We start from the raw sequence: 15,079 nt of genomic DNA on the forward strand, positions 1-15,079 counted from the left end.
CCCTGCCAGTGGCTGGATGCTGTGAGTTCGATACCAGACGAGGACCCAACAGGACGGCGCTCCCAAAGAGCCTGGTGCGTGCACACTCGTCAGAGGCTGCTGAGATTTCTCGTGCTGCTGTCCTCTGGGTGGACCCAAGGTCTTGTAGCAAAGGTCAGCTTTTTAAAAAATGGAGCCACTGAGCTAACATTCTCAGGGAGCTCTGTGGAGTTAAGCCGTTTATGCTGGGGAAGCATTTCTGAAAACGGCACATGGGGCCTTTTATCCACCTTCTAATTGGCTCCCGCGCTTGGGTAACTGGGGGAATAAACAAGGCACAAGCCTGCCTCTAGGTTTATTAGAGGTTTGCATATTTGGAATAAAAAGCAACCAACCAGGCAGGTAGTAGAGAAGGAAAACCTGGGAAGAAGCGACTCCAGAAGGAGAGAAGTGGGCAGCTGGACTAAGAGGCCGAGGCCCCGGCCCCGCTGCTGGTCAGTGGATGAACTTGGTGGCCCCTTATCTGCTGTGACCTGTAAGGCTCCTCCTCTGCGAGGAAATTCACTTGGGAAAATTGCTTTTGATGAGTGAACTACCCCCCTCTCTGCTGAGACAGGAGGCCTCATTCCCCGTCCCCCTTCACGAGCTCCCCGCCATCCTCCGGTCAGAATGTGAGATGGAGGTCAGCAGGCATCGCCGCAGAAAACAAGAGGTCGCAGGGAAGCTGATCACTGTCCGGTGCTTGTTAACGGAAGACTAAGATACACACCGCGTTTTTCTGGCGGAAGGGTCCTGAGGGTCAGTTCACAGATTGGCAGACGAACTAGCTGTTCCCATTAAATGAGTCAGTCGAAGTGTGAACATTAATTTGAGTAAGTGCATTGGCCTCACTCTGAAAAATAAAAAGATGCCATTAGGCGGTGTGGACATGCACTGACACACACACAGACACACACACACAGTGTAGATATACATATAGACACGCATAAGCATGAACAGGTACCATGCATACACGCACACAAGCATTGACATGCACCCATACTCTCACAGACACACACATACACAAAAACACAGACACATACACACTCAGGCAGAGGGCCAGCCAGTCATCACTGTTCCTTCCGTCTCCAAGGCCCGGTGAGCTCCACAATGGGAACTAGAACCCCAGAGCACACGACAGGGCGTGCAGTTGTTAGTTGTACCCATTTAGCAGATGGGGAGGCTGACCCAACAGGACGACGCTCCCGGAGGCAGCGAGGTGCAGTGGTCAAGAGCTCAGGTCCAGGGGCCGGTTGCCTGAGTTTGAATCCCAGTTCTGCCACTTCACTGTGTGGCATCTGTGAGGTTCCTTAGCCCTTCTGCGCTGCGACGTCCCCGTCAGGCGGTGGGGATGATGACCGCAGTCAGCACTCAGGCGCTCTTACAAGAGCACCTGGAACATAGCGAGTGCTCTGCGCAGCACTGAGGCAAGGGTCCCTGATTTTGAGGAGCAGCAGAAGTCTCTGGAGACCTCCCGTCCAGGCTCAGAGCACACCCGTCAGTGAGAACTGTGGGGAGGTCCTTTTTTCCCCAGCCTGGCTGCCCGGCCCTGCGTGCATTTGGAATCTGGAGGCAAACCAAGGGAGCGAAGAGAGGAAAGGTGTCCTAGATTCCTGGACACCACAACAAAGAACCTCAGACCAGATGGCTTAAAAGGACAGAAATTTCTGGTCGCATGGTTCTGAAGGCTGACAGTCTGTGATCGAGGTGTCAGTGGGGTCCCGCTCCTTCTGAGATTCTGGATAGAGTGTCTCCTTGCCTCTTGCCAGCTTCTGACGGAGGCCAGAACCCTTGGCCTTCTGAGCCCTGCAGCTGCACGCGTCCATCCTCTGCCTCCACCGTCTCAGCGCTTTCTCTCCATGCGTCGTCACAGTCTTCCCTCTGGTCTGTCTCTGTGTCTGAACTTCTCCTCCCCACCCCTGTTTTATGAGGATACCAGCCATATTAGATTAAAGTCAATTGCAATGATCTCATCTTAAGTTGATCATCTACAGAAACACTATTTCCAAATAAGGCCCCATTCCCATTTCCTGGGGGTTAGGACCTCAGCATCTTTGGGGGAACACAGTTCGACCCATAACAGACGGGAGGGAAGGAAGGTGGCAGGAGGGAGGAAGAAAAGGTTGAAGAGAGCCAGGAAGCAGGAGCCAGCCTGTGCTGCCTAGGTAACCGGAGCAGGGCCCGTGATGACACGCAGCTCTGTCACTGTGACAGCAGGTGCAGATGTCCTGGAGGCTCTGGGGTTGAGAGCAGAGGTGTGGGGACTAATAGTTAATGCAGGAGAGATGATACCCGAGAGCAACTGAGGATCCCAGAGCAGAAATGGAGGCAGGAGGCTCGGTCAAAAGAATACTGATGTGGGAAGTGGGACCCAAACGCCCTAAACTCTGAAGTCAACGTGCTGGCAGATCTTGGGTAAGGTGTCCCTGCCCACTCCCAGCTTAACCTTGGTGTTGTCCTCTGTAAGATGGGAACACTGTCATACAACATGAGTCTTAAGTTTACAATCAGCTGATGGCATCAATCGTTCCCCACCAGTCATTCGAGTGAGGGCCAGGACCACGCACATTCTTCTCTTACCCAGGTGCGGAGCCAGCTCCTGGCCCACAGTGGTGCCTTCACACATGTTCGTTGCATGACTGAGTTGAACGGGGGGACCCCTGGGTTTTAAACTTGTAATCTCAGCGGCCCTCCATGGATGATAAAGGTGATTTAAATGAAGACTTACTTTTGTTATACCTGTTCCAATAGGACAAAAACCACTTTTCTCAGGCCCCCTTCCCCAGAGCTGGCTGGACCCCCAAGCATGACTGACTCGAAGTGTTTTATGAGCCTTTATCCTCAGAACCAGAAAATTACTAAAAGTGCCCTGAAGGCACAGAGGCTCCGGGAACCCACTACCGGGACACACCAGGCCACAACGACCAGACGAGGGGACCTTGTACCCAAAGGGAACATTGAAACAAACCACAGCCCAATGGAAACACCCTGCTGTACCATTGTCCCGTCACCCGATGAAACTCACAGCCCGGGCCACTCAGGGCTGGTGCAGGGGCATTTTCCACACCCAGCCCTGTCCCTCCCTAGGGAAAGTAGAATAAAACCTTCACTCTCTGCACTTTCTTTTCTTTGTGAGTTCCTCCACAGCCCGCAACACTGACCACCCTAACACGTTCTGGTTCTCAAAGCCCCTCTGCAGACATCGGCTCCTTCAAAGCTTACAGAAGCCCAGTAGCATTGCGTTTACCATCTTTTATAGAAGAGGAGGGAGGCTCAGAGAAGTTAGGTCACTTGGCCAAGGTCACAGAGCCAGAGTGTTCAATGCCAGGATGGTCCCAGGACTCCCAACCTCCCTGCCCACCCCTCTCTCCCTCTCTCCTGGGCACACGATCCTGATGAGAGTGAAAATGGAAATGTTTGGACCTCAGCTCTTTATCTGCTGAGTGATTTCAGGCAGGTCTCTCCAGGTTTCTCTCTCCGTGGAGCAAGCTTCTCAGCCATCCCTACCTAATGAGGTTGTTTGGAGGTTTAAGGGAGCTGCTGTTCTAAAGGCCTTATTGCAGTGTCTGGCACATATAATACCCATATCTCCTATTAAAGATTAGGAGTGTAAAGCACAGAGAGGTCAAATAACTTGCCCAAAGCCACACAGCTGGTGAACAAAGGAGCCAGGCTTAGGCCTAGAACTGGGCTTCATCCAACCTCAAAATCTGAGTTGCTTCTACCCCTGTCAGTGCTCCACGAACGGCAGTTTTTAGTACTGAATTATTTACTGTCAGTTCATACGGAAAACAAAGGCGGATGATGAAAGTCCAGCAGTCACTCTACCCGGCAGCATCTATTCCCCGGGGCTCTGCTTGCTGGGGAGCCAGGCTACAAGCACCCAGCGGAAGCAGGGCCCTGGGCGCCTCCCAGCACAGTCACCCAGAACCCACCTCTCTTCCTGCAGAGGGTCGGGGAGGAAGCGAGCTCCATCTCTTCTTTTAGCTGCCAGCCGGCAGGCAGCATTCCTGGGGGTGGAGGAGGACCTTGGCAGGCAGGCCCTCGGCCTTTCCCTGAAGGCAGGCAGAGAGGCTGGCCATGGCCTGTCCTAGCTCCTTGGAGCGAAAAGAGAGAGAGAGAGAAGGGTGGGGAGATGCTTGCAACTGCCCCAGGCCTTGGAGAGTCAAGACCACGTTCTTCAAACACCCCCAGGACGGTCTTAGGATTTGCAAATTTCTTTCTATGAAAATCATTGCAAAGATAAACAAATTCAATCACACTCAGCAGTACTTTTAATGAACTGTCATTTGGAGGGTGGGGTGGGAAATGATTGCAAATTACATATAAAAAGAGATAATTCAGAAAAAATCAGAGGGGCAATGATTGCATATTTAAAATGCAGACTGCCTTCGAAAAGCTAGGTTATGAGGTCAAGATGCCTTCTGGGGAAAAGGCCCTGTCCGTCTAGTGTCGCCCAGCCAACCATTCCTACACCGGGTTCATCTTTACTGAGCACTTATTATGTGCCAGGACTGTGCTGAAAGCTTTCTGTGAGACTCTCCCAGCCACCCAGTGCCAGAGGTACAGTTATGGTCCCCATTTTAGAAATGCATCAACCGCGGCCTAGAGGGTTTGAGTAGCTGGATCAAGGCAGGACATTTAGGAAGCGGCCCCCAACATCGTCCTTCTGGGTCAGGTTCTGGAGACTCACAGATGAATGAGGCAGGGCCCTCATCCTTGAGAAGCTCACAGTCTAATCAGCCATAAAATTTATGAATGTTAAGAGAAAGAGGTCATCCCTTCCAGTGATTTTAAATTCTTTTTAGGCGAAGGGCACTTTCTCCTTGAAATCACCAGTGAGGCCCTGTCATACAAAACAGATGCAGACAAGGTAACCTGAGTCTGGCTAAAGCTGGCAGGGAGCTCTCCTTCCCTCTCCTCCATCCCCGAGTGCCTGTGAGCAGGGACTGCCACCCCAACTTGAAACCAAATGTCTCATTTTACAGATGGGGCCACTGAGGCCCAGAGGGGGGAGGGCATAGTCAAGATGGCCAGGATTGGAATGCTGGCCTGTGGACCCCTGGTTTGCAGCTCATTGCTCTGCACTGGTGCCCCCAGGGTGCCTGTGTGTGGGTGCTCGCCCCAGGTATCCTGTTTCCTGTGACTGGGGCACAGTACCCTGGCTGCTCAGCACTGGCCACACCCCAGCGAGTTTGGGGCTCCAGGCCAACCGAGGTTTCCTCCAGGTGCCTGAGAAAACAGAGGCTAAGAGCCCCTTGGAGGAAAGGCAAGAATTTCTAAAAGAACCATTTCTACTAGACCCCCCAAACACCAGGGGGAGTTGACTGGCCCATGGCCTGGGAGCCACAAGCCCTCAGTCAATGTCCAGTTCTCTGCCCATGACTAGGATCCAGTCTGAGTTCCTCCCTCAGTTTCTCCACCTGTAAAATGAGGGGGCTGGATTCCAATGTATTGTCTACTAGGTTCATTCCAGAAAGGGCAAATGGGACGTCTAGAACCTTGTGGGCCAGGCCACTCCTGGAGTTATGACAACCTGGACTCCAGTCAGTCAACAGTGTGGCCTTGACATCACTGTTACTCCCTCCTGAGGCCTGCTGACCCTGTTCCTGTCCCTCATCCCCTCTCCCCAGTCTCCCAACAGGTCACAACCTTGGTTCCTTTCTTGCTTTTATCAGTGAGTAGCTACGGTGGTCCTAGAGACCATTTGTCCATGCTCCTCACTGTACAGCTGGAGACACAGGCCAGAGAAGGGGGTGTGGCTCCCCCAAGGTCACCCTGCATGGGGGAGGCCCGCTCCCTGCAATAGGGGGCACCTTCTCTTGTTCAGAACTAAGCTCTTGAGGCTTCTAACTTTTGACAAAGAGGACATTTTGCAGAATACACTTAGAATCATGTCCCCCAGTCGTAGGCTATCAGAGGTCTTCAAGGAGATTTCAGGTCATGTGTCCATGGTCCTTCAGAACCCTGACAGACCACCCCAGGATTTGGGGGTGGGGAGCCCCTTTCCAGCTCTCTTTCAGTCCTTCTGATCACAGTGCTGAAGTCTCGGTTCGTTGCTGTCTCTTTAACACGCTTCTAGCTTTTCCTAATCTTGCTTTTCAGCAGAGAGTGGGCCCCAGCTCAGCCCCTTCCTTAGGCAGTAGTCTCTCCTTGGAGTTTTTAAAAATTGTGGTTAAATATATGTTGTTAGAATTTAATAACATTTTAACTTTCATTGTATGTATTTTTATGGTTACCTTCTATTTATAGTAATGTGATGCTGGTTTTCCATTTATGGTAATGATATACCATTTCTTTGTAAAAACAAGCACATTTAAGTAAAATGATAACAATACAAGAGGTGATTTAAAGAAAGCTGCGAAGCAAATGTTTCTATCTGGTGTGCAGATACAGCCAGAATCTCCATGGTGGCAGGCGGATGGCTGAGACCTGGGGAGCTGGGCCTTGGAACTGGAGCTGTGCTCCCAGCTGGGTGTCCGAGCTGTCCAATGGGCCTGTCGGGTCCTCCTCTCCCCCTACTTCCTCCGGCATGCTTCCACCAATCCCCCAGACCCTCAGAAACTCCTCCCTCCCTCCTGCTGTCTCTGGCCTCCACCTACCACCCCCCCCCCCCCCCCCCCCCCCCCGCAGACTCACGCTTTTTTCCTCTTTAAATTTATGTGGCGCCTTGCCTCCAAGGAGGCCCACACAGATAGCCTCTTCCAGCAGCGTTCCATCCACGCAGGGCCTGTGGGGTTTCTCAGCTCAGAGGGTCAGCCTCTCCCACAACCCTGTTTTGGCAGCTGAAGGGGTGAGTGTGGAGCCTGAGGCCCCGTTAGCATTTTCCCTGTCCTTGAGTTACAGAACTTGCTCTATTAGAGATTTCCTTCTCTCGTGTGAAGCATTGCTCTCTGGGTCCTTTAAAAACTGTGGATCCCCAATTTTTTTTTCTCCCAGCCACATCTCTATTAGCCCCTCCTCAGTTTACCCAGTTACTCAGTGAAATGGCTGAAAGGACCAGACATCCTCGAAGTCCTTAGAGGGATGTATCCTTTTCCTGGAATGTGGGCAAGGAAAGGCAGCAATTTCCTGCCCCTTGAAACTCTGCCCTGTAGCCTGACATCACTGATATTCACACCCAAGACTGGCAAAGGTTTCAACCCTATCAGTCACTCACTTCTTAGTGTGAAACAGTTGACCAAGGGCCCTCCTACAGAGCTGGTGTATCCTGGAATGTCTCGGGCCACCAAACACTGGGTGAGAAAGTTTCAGAAAGGAGACTCAAAAAAAAAAAAAAAAAAAAAAGGAAGAAAGAAAGAAAAAGAAAGCAGCTGCCAGGGAAGAGGAGTGGACACAGGAGCCCTTCTCATCCGGGTCTAGTAAACACTTTCACTTATGCTGTCGGCTTTGATCTGCTTGCTTGCCCATTTTGTCTGAGGCAAGCAGAGTGGGTAGCTGCCTTATAGAGGGGGTTCAGAGGTTAAATGTCTCAGTGAAGTCATGTGTCAGGGGCTGAGGCGGGCGGGGCTGCGGGGGGGGGGCGGCGATGAGGCTGTGGCAGAAGTACAAAGATGAAAAGATAGTCCTGAGATTGGAGACTCAGATCTGGCCTCTTGCAATCGGTCATTTGCATCTGGCCTGGGGTCAGGCCCCTCCCTACTGTACCCCCTCCAGTCGCCTCTATTATCTGCCACAATCTAACAACAGCGCAGAGAGGGTGAGACCCCTGGCTTTCGGCAGGTACTCCCAGGGCAATGGGGAGCCAAGGAGCAAGGTCCGGATGGAGGGGTCACCCCCCTCCAACCCTGCAGCGGGGTCCCGGAGACTGCGTAAAGTTTCCCTGGAATAAAGACTCCAGAGGTCCAGCGTGCCACTCTGCCCACTTCCCCAACGGAAGTGGGCCTATAAGCAGAAGGGGGAGACAGGCAGGGGGCGAAGGAAGAGGAGAAGGACAGAAGTTGGCCCCAGTGCGCCCCAGAGCAAGGCCTGGATGCTGGACTGAAGGCGGAGACAGAGGCAGGGAGGAGGCGAGGGGAAGCCAGAGTGAGCAGACGTGCCTTCAAGGCGGCCGACAAGGCAGCAGCGGCGGCGGCGACTGGAGACTGAAGGGGAGGAGGTTTGGGGAGGGGAGGGAGCAAGGGAGAGAGGGAGGGACGGAGCGGTGGTTGGGAGGTGGGGCCGGCGGGCGGGCTGGCGGACCGCTGCAGCTGCCGCCGGCATCTCCGGGGCTCCAGGCTACGGGGCAGACGCAACGTGGAGCGATCCACAGCGGAGCCGCGCGAGGCCGCTGGAGCCCCGGCCCCGGCCCCGAGCCCCGAGCCCCGAGCGAGCGCAGGTGGCGCCTCGCGCCAGCGGGTCCCCGGACACGCCGCCGCCAGGAAGGCAGCAGGCGCCCAGCAAGTTGCGAGCGCGCAGATCTGCTAGGGGAAAGTTTCCCCCGCGGCTGGGAGTTGGCGCGGGGTCGGGCTGCTGCAGCTGAAAGGTAGGGGTTTCCGCATCTTCTTTTCACTCAGTGCGTCCCGCCGCTGCGCCTGGGGACTTGGAGACTCCACGCGCGCTCCCTCCGGGAAACTGTTGGGCTTGGTGGGTGGGGTTGGGGTGGAATCAGGGGGATCCCGAGACGGTCCGGGGGAAGCCCTGGAACCAAGTTTTACTTAAACTGGCATGGAAAGGGGGCAGGGAAGACATGCTTGCCTCTAATCCTACACCGAATCCGCCGAGGGCTGGGGCTTCCACGCGGACAGGTGCAGCGCCGATCCGCTCCGAGAGCTCTGGGTGGGTGCTTGGGGGGCGCCATGAGAATGGCGGAGGGTGGCAGGTGTGATTACAGGGTTGGGGTCTCGACGAGGGCTGCGCCTGGAGGGAGGGTGTGCGCGCCCCGCCGCTCTGTAGGAGGGCAGGTGGGGACTAGGGATTAGGAGCGAAAATTGGGGCCGGGCGGATTCCTGGGCCCAGAAGAGGCACTGAGGGCTTGTTGCCTTCGGGGTCCCTGGCAGCGGGGTGGAGCGGGGCTCCACCCTTTTCTTCGGGAACCCCTTGATCCCATACACGGTATGCGTGGCTTGGGAAAGCAGAGATTCCATGGGGTGCTCGGTGGATCCGAACGAAACTCGGTTATTATCAGATTAGGGGGTGTAGCGGGAGTCCGCTTGGAGGGCTGGAGGGCTGGGGGGCTCGGGTGGGTTCACGCCGGTTTGGGGACTCGGCTGGACGGAGGTGATTGGCTCCCGCCAGGGGGCGTCCTTCCCTGGCCCTTTCACCCAAAGGAAGGCGAGTCCTGGTTCCTTCTAGACGAAAGTACCGACATCCAGGACAGACAACCACAGACCCTCTCCCCGCACGCGGGGCCTCGCCCCGAGGAGCAGCACCCTGCCGCACAGCCGGGCTCGGGAGGAGGGTCTCGTGTGAGGCTGGGGTGCCTCAGTTGTAGCTGCACCGTGTGCTGGGGAGCTTGGCCGTGAGGGGTGGTTTTCGCTGGGGAAGGGGGTGGCTGGCAGGGTGTCTTGGCGAATACAAAGTCACCGCCAGAAAAATTAAAATGAGAGAAACTGTACACTGACAGCGAATTCGTTTGGAGAAAAGTGAACGGGAGAAGGAACTTTTTGAGGTTTCTATGGAGAGAGAAACCCAAACCTCCGAATGCACCCTTTCTGTGGAAGTTGTACCTTTGTTCCCTGGGTCTGGCCAGATCCCTACCTGCCTGTGGGTGAGGGTCCTCCAGCATATCATGTTCCCTCCTACCCACATTCCTCTGGGCACAAATCAAGGGGGAGGCACAGGGTGGGGGGTGATGGGGGGCTCTTAACAACTTGAGCAGCCTCAGCTCAAGTGATAATTTCCTCAGCAGTCAACAAGAGCCCCCCTGTCCCCCATCTGTGGTCTACAGGCCACATTCGCCTGGTCATTTTGCAGTCATGAAACCGGTTATGAGTGTCCTTGTCTGATCTTGGGGCCCCTGGGAGTTGTCTGTGTGTCCCGTCTGTTGTCCGTGTGTCCCTGCTGAGGCCTTGGGAAGCAAGGCAACTGCTGGCATCTGTGAAGAGTGTCGACTTTGTCATGTGTGGGGCTGTGTGACACTGAAGGGACACCCAAGGGACTGTTGCCTCACATCTCTAATTCCCTTCCTCCTCCCTGCATTCTGAGTTAGTATATGTGAGCCAATTAAAAATGGTGGGAGTTTTCATCTTTCTCTTGGCTAGAAACTGTGTGCTCATTGGGCAGTGCCCCTCCCATGTCCCTGAGTCCCCTACAAAGGCCATGGAAATGGGGCGGGACCTGAGAGAGGGTTGAGGTTCTTGCTTTCCGTGTAGCCCACCCACTGTTCTTGTTGGATGCTAGCAACGTGCTCTAGGACAAACTGGCCATCAGGAAAGATCAGCGTGGTTTTTATTTTGAGTAGAGGACCAGGAGAAGCGGACAGACAAGGAAAGGGTGGGGGAGCCGCCATCTCTGATGCATTCTCTGGGCCAGAAAACAAAAGGATTTTTTCTGTTTTGTTTTGTTTTTAGTGACTCTTGTTTCTCTGAGGAGGGAAGCCTGCCTGGAACAGCCAGCCCTGCCCTTGGAACCTGGATGTGAGTACAGGGCCCAGAGGGGTGGCAGTTCCTGTGTCCCACCCATTCTCTCTGCACTGCCCCCCCTCCATACTCCCTCGTGCCCTGAAGGGGAGAGGGAGCTGAGACCCTGGGGCTGCTGACACCTGTGCTTGTGTGGGCCACTCACACTGCCCCAGGGCAAACTGGAGAACTTGGATTCAGCAAAATTTCAAGCCTTGGTCACTCTGTTTCCTTGTTGCCCTATCCCCAAATACATTCAAATGCCTGACCCTTCACGGTATCTTTATGCAGCCTGTGGTCAAAATGGCAGGGCCTCGCTGGATGTTCCAAGGCACTTACTCTAGGAGCAGAAATTCGTCCGGAGTTGGAGTTAGGACACCTAGGGTTGATCCAAAAAGCGCCCCCTGCCCCGCCGCCAATAAAATTCCTTCCACAGGAGCCTGGAAATAACTCTACAAGTTACTGAATGAGGTTTTAGTGGTCTGGGAGGTGGGATGGAGGACACGGTGCTGAGCAGGAATGGGCGTGCCAGGGGTCTCAGAGCAAGGGCTTATGGTGGGAATTTGTGGGAGGGGGTCAGGAAAGTAGGAAACTGGCATATTCAGAAGCCACCTCTTCTGGATCATCGCTGTGGCCTTGGATAAGTCACTTCCCCACTCGTCCTTGTACCTGCTTTCCCAGCCTGTGAAATGAGGGTGCTGCCCTAGGAGATCCGAGAGGCTTTGCAACTTGAAAGTCAGACAAGTCCAACCTTTTAGAGTGCTAGGCAGCCCGGCTCTGCCTTCGGTCCTGTGGAGGGTACCTCTCCAGTCTGCTTGCCCCACCCCACCCTACACAACAAAGTGAACCAGACTCCTGGCATCCATCAGGTTTCAGTAGACAGGGGAATGTGGGTGCCCGTAGTTGCCCCCTATCTGAGGGCGCACACGCTGCCTTTCTCCTGATGCCTGTCAGGCGCTTACTCTCTTTCCTTCCCTGGGAGGAGCAACTGTTGGTGGCTGGCCTGTCCCTTTTAGGGACCCCTCTTTCCAGAGAGCTGTTCTTCTGGCCCCTTTCGTCAGCCATTCGGAAGAAAATCAGGAACATTTGTTCACGCTCAGCTGGGACACAGCAAAGGGAGGGGCCTTGGAAACCAGCACTTTGGCACGCCCCCCCAGGAGCAGATGATGGGTTGAACGGGCATTTCTGCAACCTGATGCCGTTGAGCAAACCTGCCAGCTTGGGCTCCTCCTGCCACACAGCCTGGCACCTTGGAGCCGCCTCAGCGCTCGGATTGAGGGAGGGGGAGCAGATCATGAAAACTCTTATTAAAACGAGAGAGAGCGAGACGATGAGCCCCCCGTGTGGGCAACTGACAAAGCAGCTCCTTCATCTTCTCACTTCCCTTAAGGTCCGACCCTGACCCCTTGTCTGCACCCCAGACAGCTGCTTTAATTAGTGGCTCGAACAACTTGGAGATGAGCAGAAACACGTTCGCTGGTACTCGCGTGTGAGTGAGTGCTAAGAGGCAGCAGAATGGAGTGGAAAGGCCGCAGCACCGGGATCAGGAAGATGTGGGTTCCGGCCCTAATTCTGTTACAAGTGGAGCTGTGTAACCTCGAGTGAGTCGCCGCCCCCGCCTGAGCTCCAGTTTCCCTACTTCTGGAGAGGCAGCCTTGCGTGGTGGTCAGGCTGCCTGGGTTTGAATGTTGGCTTTCTCCTAGTTATTAGCTCAGCAGCTCTAGGCCCTTCAACCTCCGGTGCTTCAGTTTCCCAATAAAATGGGACCAGGAATGCCTCAACAGGTTGTTGTGACTCGTCAATGAGATGGACCATATAGAACACTTAGCACAGGATCTAGCACGTGGTAAGTGCTCGGTCAATACTCATTGCCATCGTCATCATCATTATTGTTTCTGTGAAATGAAGGATCAGCTTTGATCCTTTCCAGCTCTGATCTCCTGGGACATGGTGTGCGTGTGTATCTGCTGTGGGGATGGAAGGCTACATAAAATAAATTGCTTTTTTTTTCGTTTCCTTCCTTCTCCCGCTCGACCGAGGACTTCTGAGTTAAAATCTTGTGAGTATTCTCACGATAGCCCTGTCCTCATGGCAGGAAGCCCAGTTTGACGTCACCGAAAATATCCCAGTTTCTGGCACTTGAGGGATGATATTTCATCAGCTCGTATTTGCCCATCCTTTCTCTTCCACCCTTTGTTTCCCATCCTGAACCGGAATACGAAGACCATGTGTGCAGATAATGAGTTGAAGCTGATACACGGCCCCCAGATTCACCCAAAACAAAAGGCCGTCCTCCTGGAAGACACTTCAGACTTTGAAACATCCCGGCCCCCTGCTCTGTTACATTATGTCTGGTTGGCCCTGCTTCTCTCTGTGTTCTGCCCCTGGGTCTGTTCTGCCCCGGGGACGTGGGCCAGGCCAGGTCTGCAGTCTGAGAGTCCGGGCTCTGGGTCCTGGCTGGGGCGGCCTCCATCAGGGCTGGTGCTCTGAGCCACCTCAGTGATGGTCTTCAGGTGGCAGACACTTGGATAGTGCTCGCTGTCGGCCAGCAGCTAGGTAACGCTTTCTTTCACCTGCACCCTCGAGGCTGGCACAGGGACTGTCCCCATTCTACAGATGAGAAAGTGCAGCTCAGAAAGCACAAGAGAGTAAGTAGCGAGGCTGGGGTGTGCTCCTAGGCTGATCTGGGTCCCCGTCCTGTGCTTTAAACCTCTGTGTAATCTTTCCTCTTGTATCAAAACCTCCTGCGAGCCCCAAAGCCCCAGGGAAGATATCCCTGAGATTCAATCGGGCCCCCTTCTTCCTGCCTTTGATCATCTTCCAGGCTCAGAATGCTTTACAAAATTCCCCCTTTTCATTGTGCACTGATTGTTGAGCCATCCTGGGGACAGTGAGGGGTAGGAGGATTTTTGTTTTGTGTGTATGTGTGTTTTGGGCAAGACTGCTTCTAGGAAGGGAATGATCTTATTAAGCAACACGAGGTTGTAATTAAAAGAGGGTGTGTGTTGGAGTCACAGATCTGCATTCGAATCTTGTTTCTGCCACTTTCTGGGCATATGGCTTTGGTGTCCTTATCTGTGAGAATCAGAGTGACACCAGCAGTGACACTGTGAGGCTGAGTAACACTAGCTGCCACGGCACATGATCCCAAACTCTCAGGGGCCTGATGCTGCGGTTTAATTCTCGCTCCCATTATTCATCTGACGTGGATCTCTGCTCCACATGGTTACTCAGGGATCCAGGCTGTTGGTGCCTCCACGGTCTTTGGAGCTGCACCTCTGGATTACGCGGTGTCCGCAGTTACTGCAGAAGGGGATGAGAGACACGGCAAAGGTATACCTCACATGCAGCTGCTTCGGCCAGGAGCTGACACAGCTCACTCTAGCTCCAGCACATCGGTCAGCACTGTCACCGGGCCCCCAACCAGCTGCAAGGGAGGCTGAGAATGTGAGGAAACTAGTGGATGTTTGCTGCGCACTCACTTCCTGCATTTCCATTTCCTGAATAGAGGATTGATTGAGGTGACACATTTAAATCTTCTGGCCCAGACCTGGTGCACAGTCCTTAAAACATGGGAGCTTCCGCCCTGACCAGTGTGGCACAGTTGGTTGGGTGTTGTCCTGCAAAGTGAAAGGTCACTGGTTCGGTCCCAGTCAGGGCACATGCCTGGGTTGCAGGTACGAGAAGCAACTGATGACCGTTTTTCTCACATCTGTTTCTCTTCCTTTCCTCCTTCCCTTCCCCGCTCTCTAAAAAGAAATAAATAAAAATATGGAAGCCTCCTGTCCCTAATAATCCCTGGCGTACATATTTAGTGCATATTTAGGTTGCTGACTAGACACCAGACTGCTACGTGGCAGTGACCTTTGTGTACGTGGGCAGATATAGGGCCCATAATACACGGGATGGGGTGTGCTCAGAGAGGTCGAGGGCCTGGCAAGTGAATGGATACACAGTAAAGGCACTAAGCCGTGCCCTTGACCCTCAGCCGTTGCTCCTGTGGCCTTCTTTGGTTTGGTGAAATTTACTGTTCAGAGAACTTCCAGGACCTTCTATAATCTTTGGCTCCTGCCTTCACCTCCCCTACCAGAATGATGTAGAGCTTCCATGTTCATCTTTCGTGTGAGCATGGGACAGGAGGAGAAAGGGCTGGAGAGGGGAGGCTGCAGGGACTCGCTGGAAGCTGGGGAGAAGCGCGTGTCCTGAGTGAGAGGAATTGTAGTTTTAGATTCTCAGTGACAGCCGTAGGAATCTGGGCCCCACCTGCACTCTTTCAGAAACTGCTGTGCATTCAAGCTTTGGGATCCTTCCCATACGACACACAAGGTTACCCGTGTACCTGTCTCATCTGTGCAGCCCTGTGCTGGCCCTTGTAGGGCTGGGCAGGGAGGGAGCGGGGGCCTGGTGAGGCTTTCCAGCCTTGTTTTTCTGCAGGCAGTGAGATGACCAGACCTATGTTACAACCCTGACTCTCCTACTTAGCACTTGTTCATCTCTGAGCCTCACTGTTCTCCTCTGCAAAA

The 15,079-nt window shown here is 53.9% G+C and overlaps 1 protein-coding gene across 1 annotated transcript; it reads left to right on the forward strand.

Annotated features, from left to right (window-relative positions):
- Positions 1-7,780: 7,780 nt before the first annotated feature.
- On the forward strand, positions 7,781-12,843 carry LOC119002990 (zinc finger X-linked protein ZXDB-like). The gene is made up of 4 exons (XM_037069088.1): positions 7,781-7,829; positions 8,065-8,482; positions 10,509-10,574; positions 11,947-12,843. The coding sequence occupies exons 1-4, from the start codon at positions 7,781-7,783 to the stop codon at positions 12,047-12,049; spliced, it is 636 nt and encodes a 211-aa protein (XP_036924983.1). The 3' UTR covers positions 12,050-12,843.
- The last annotated feature ends 2,236 nt before the right edge of the window (positions 12,844-15,079 follow it).

Source organism: Sturnira hondurensis, unplaced genomic scaffold, assembly GCF_014824575.4.
Source record: "Sturnira hondurensis isolate 20B ecotype Veracruz unplaced genomic scaffold, ASM1482457v3 Scaffold0018399, whole genome shotgun sequence".
Classification (NCBI taxonomy): Eukaryota; Metazoa; Chordata; class Mammalia; order Chiroptera; family Phyllostomidae; genus Sturnira; species Sturnira hondurensis.

Excerpts from the sequence above, each read along its gene's own strand:
- LOC119002990 (XM_037069088.1), top strand. The coding sequence starts at position 7,781 with ATGGAGGGGTCACCCCCCTCCAACCCTGCAGCGGGGTCCCGGAGACTG. Across the intron at positions 8,483-10,508 it reads CGGGCTGCTGCAGCTGAAAG|TGACTCTTGTTTCTCTGAGG; the intron begins GTAGGGGTTTCC and ends TTTTGTTTTTAG. Across the intron at positions 10,575-11,946 it reads CCTGCCCTTGGAACCTGGAT|GTCCGACCCTGACCCCTTGT; the intron begins GTGAGTACAGGG and ends ACTTCCCTTAAG.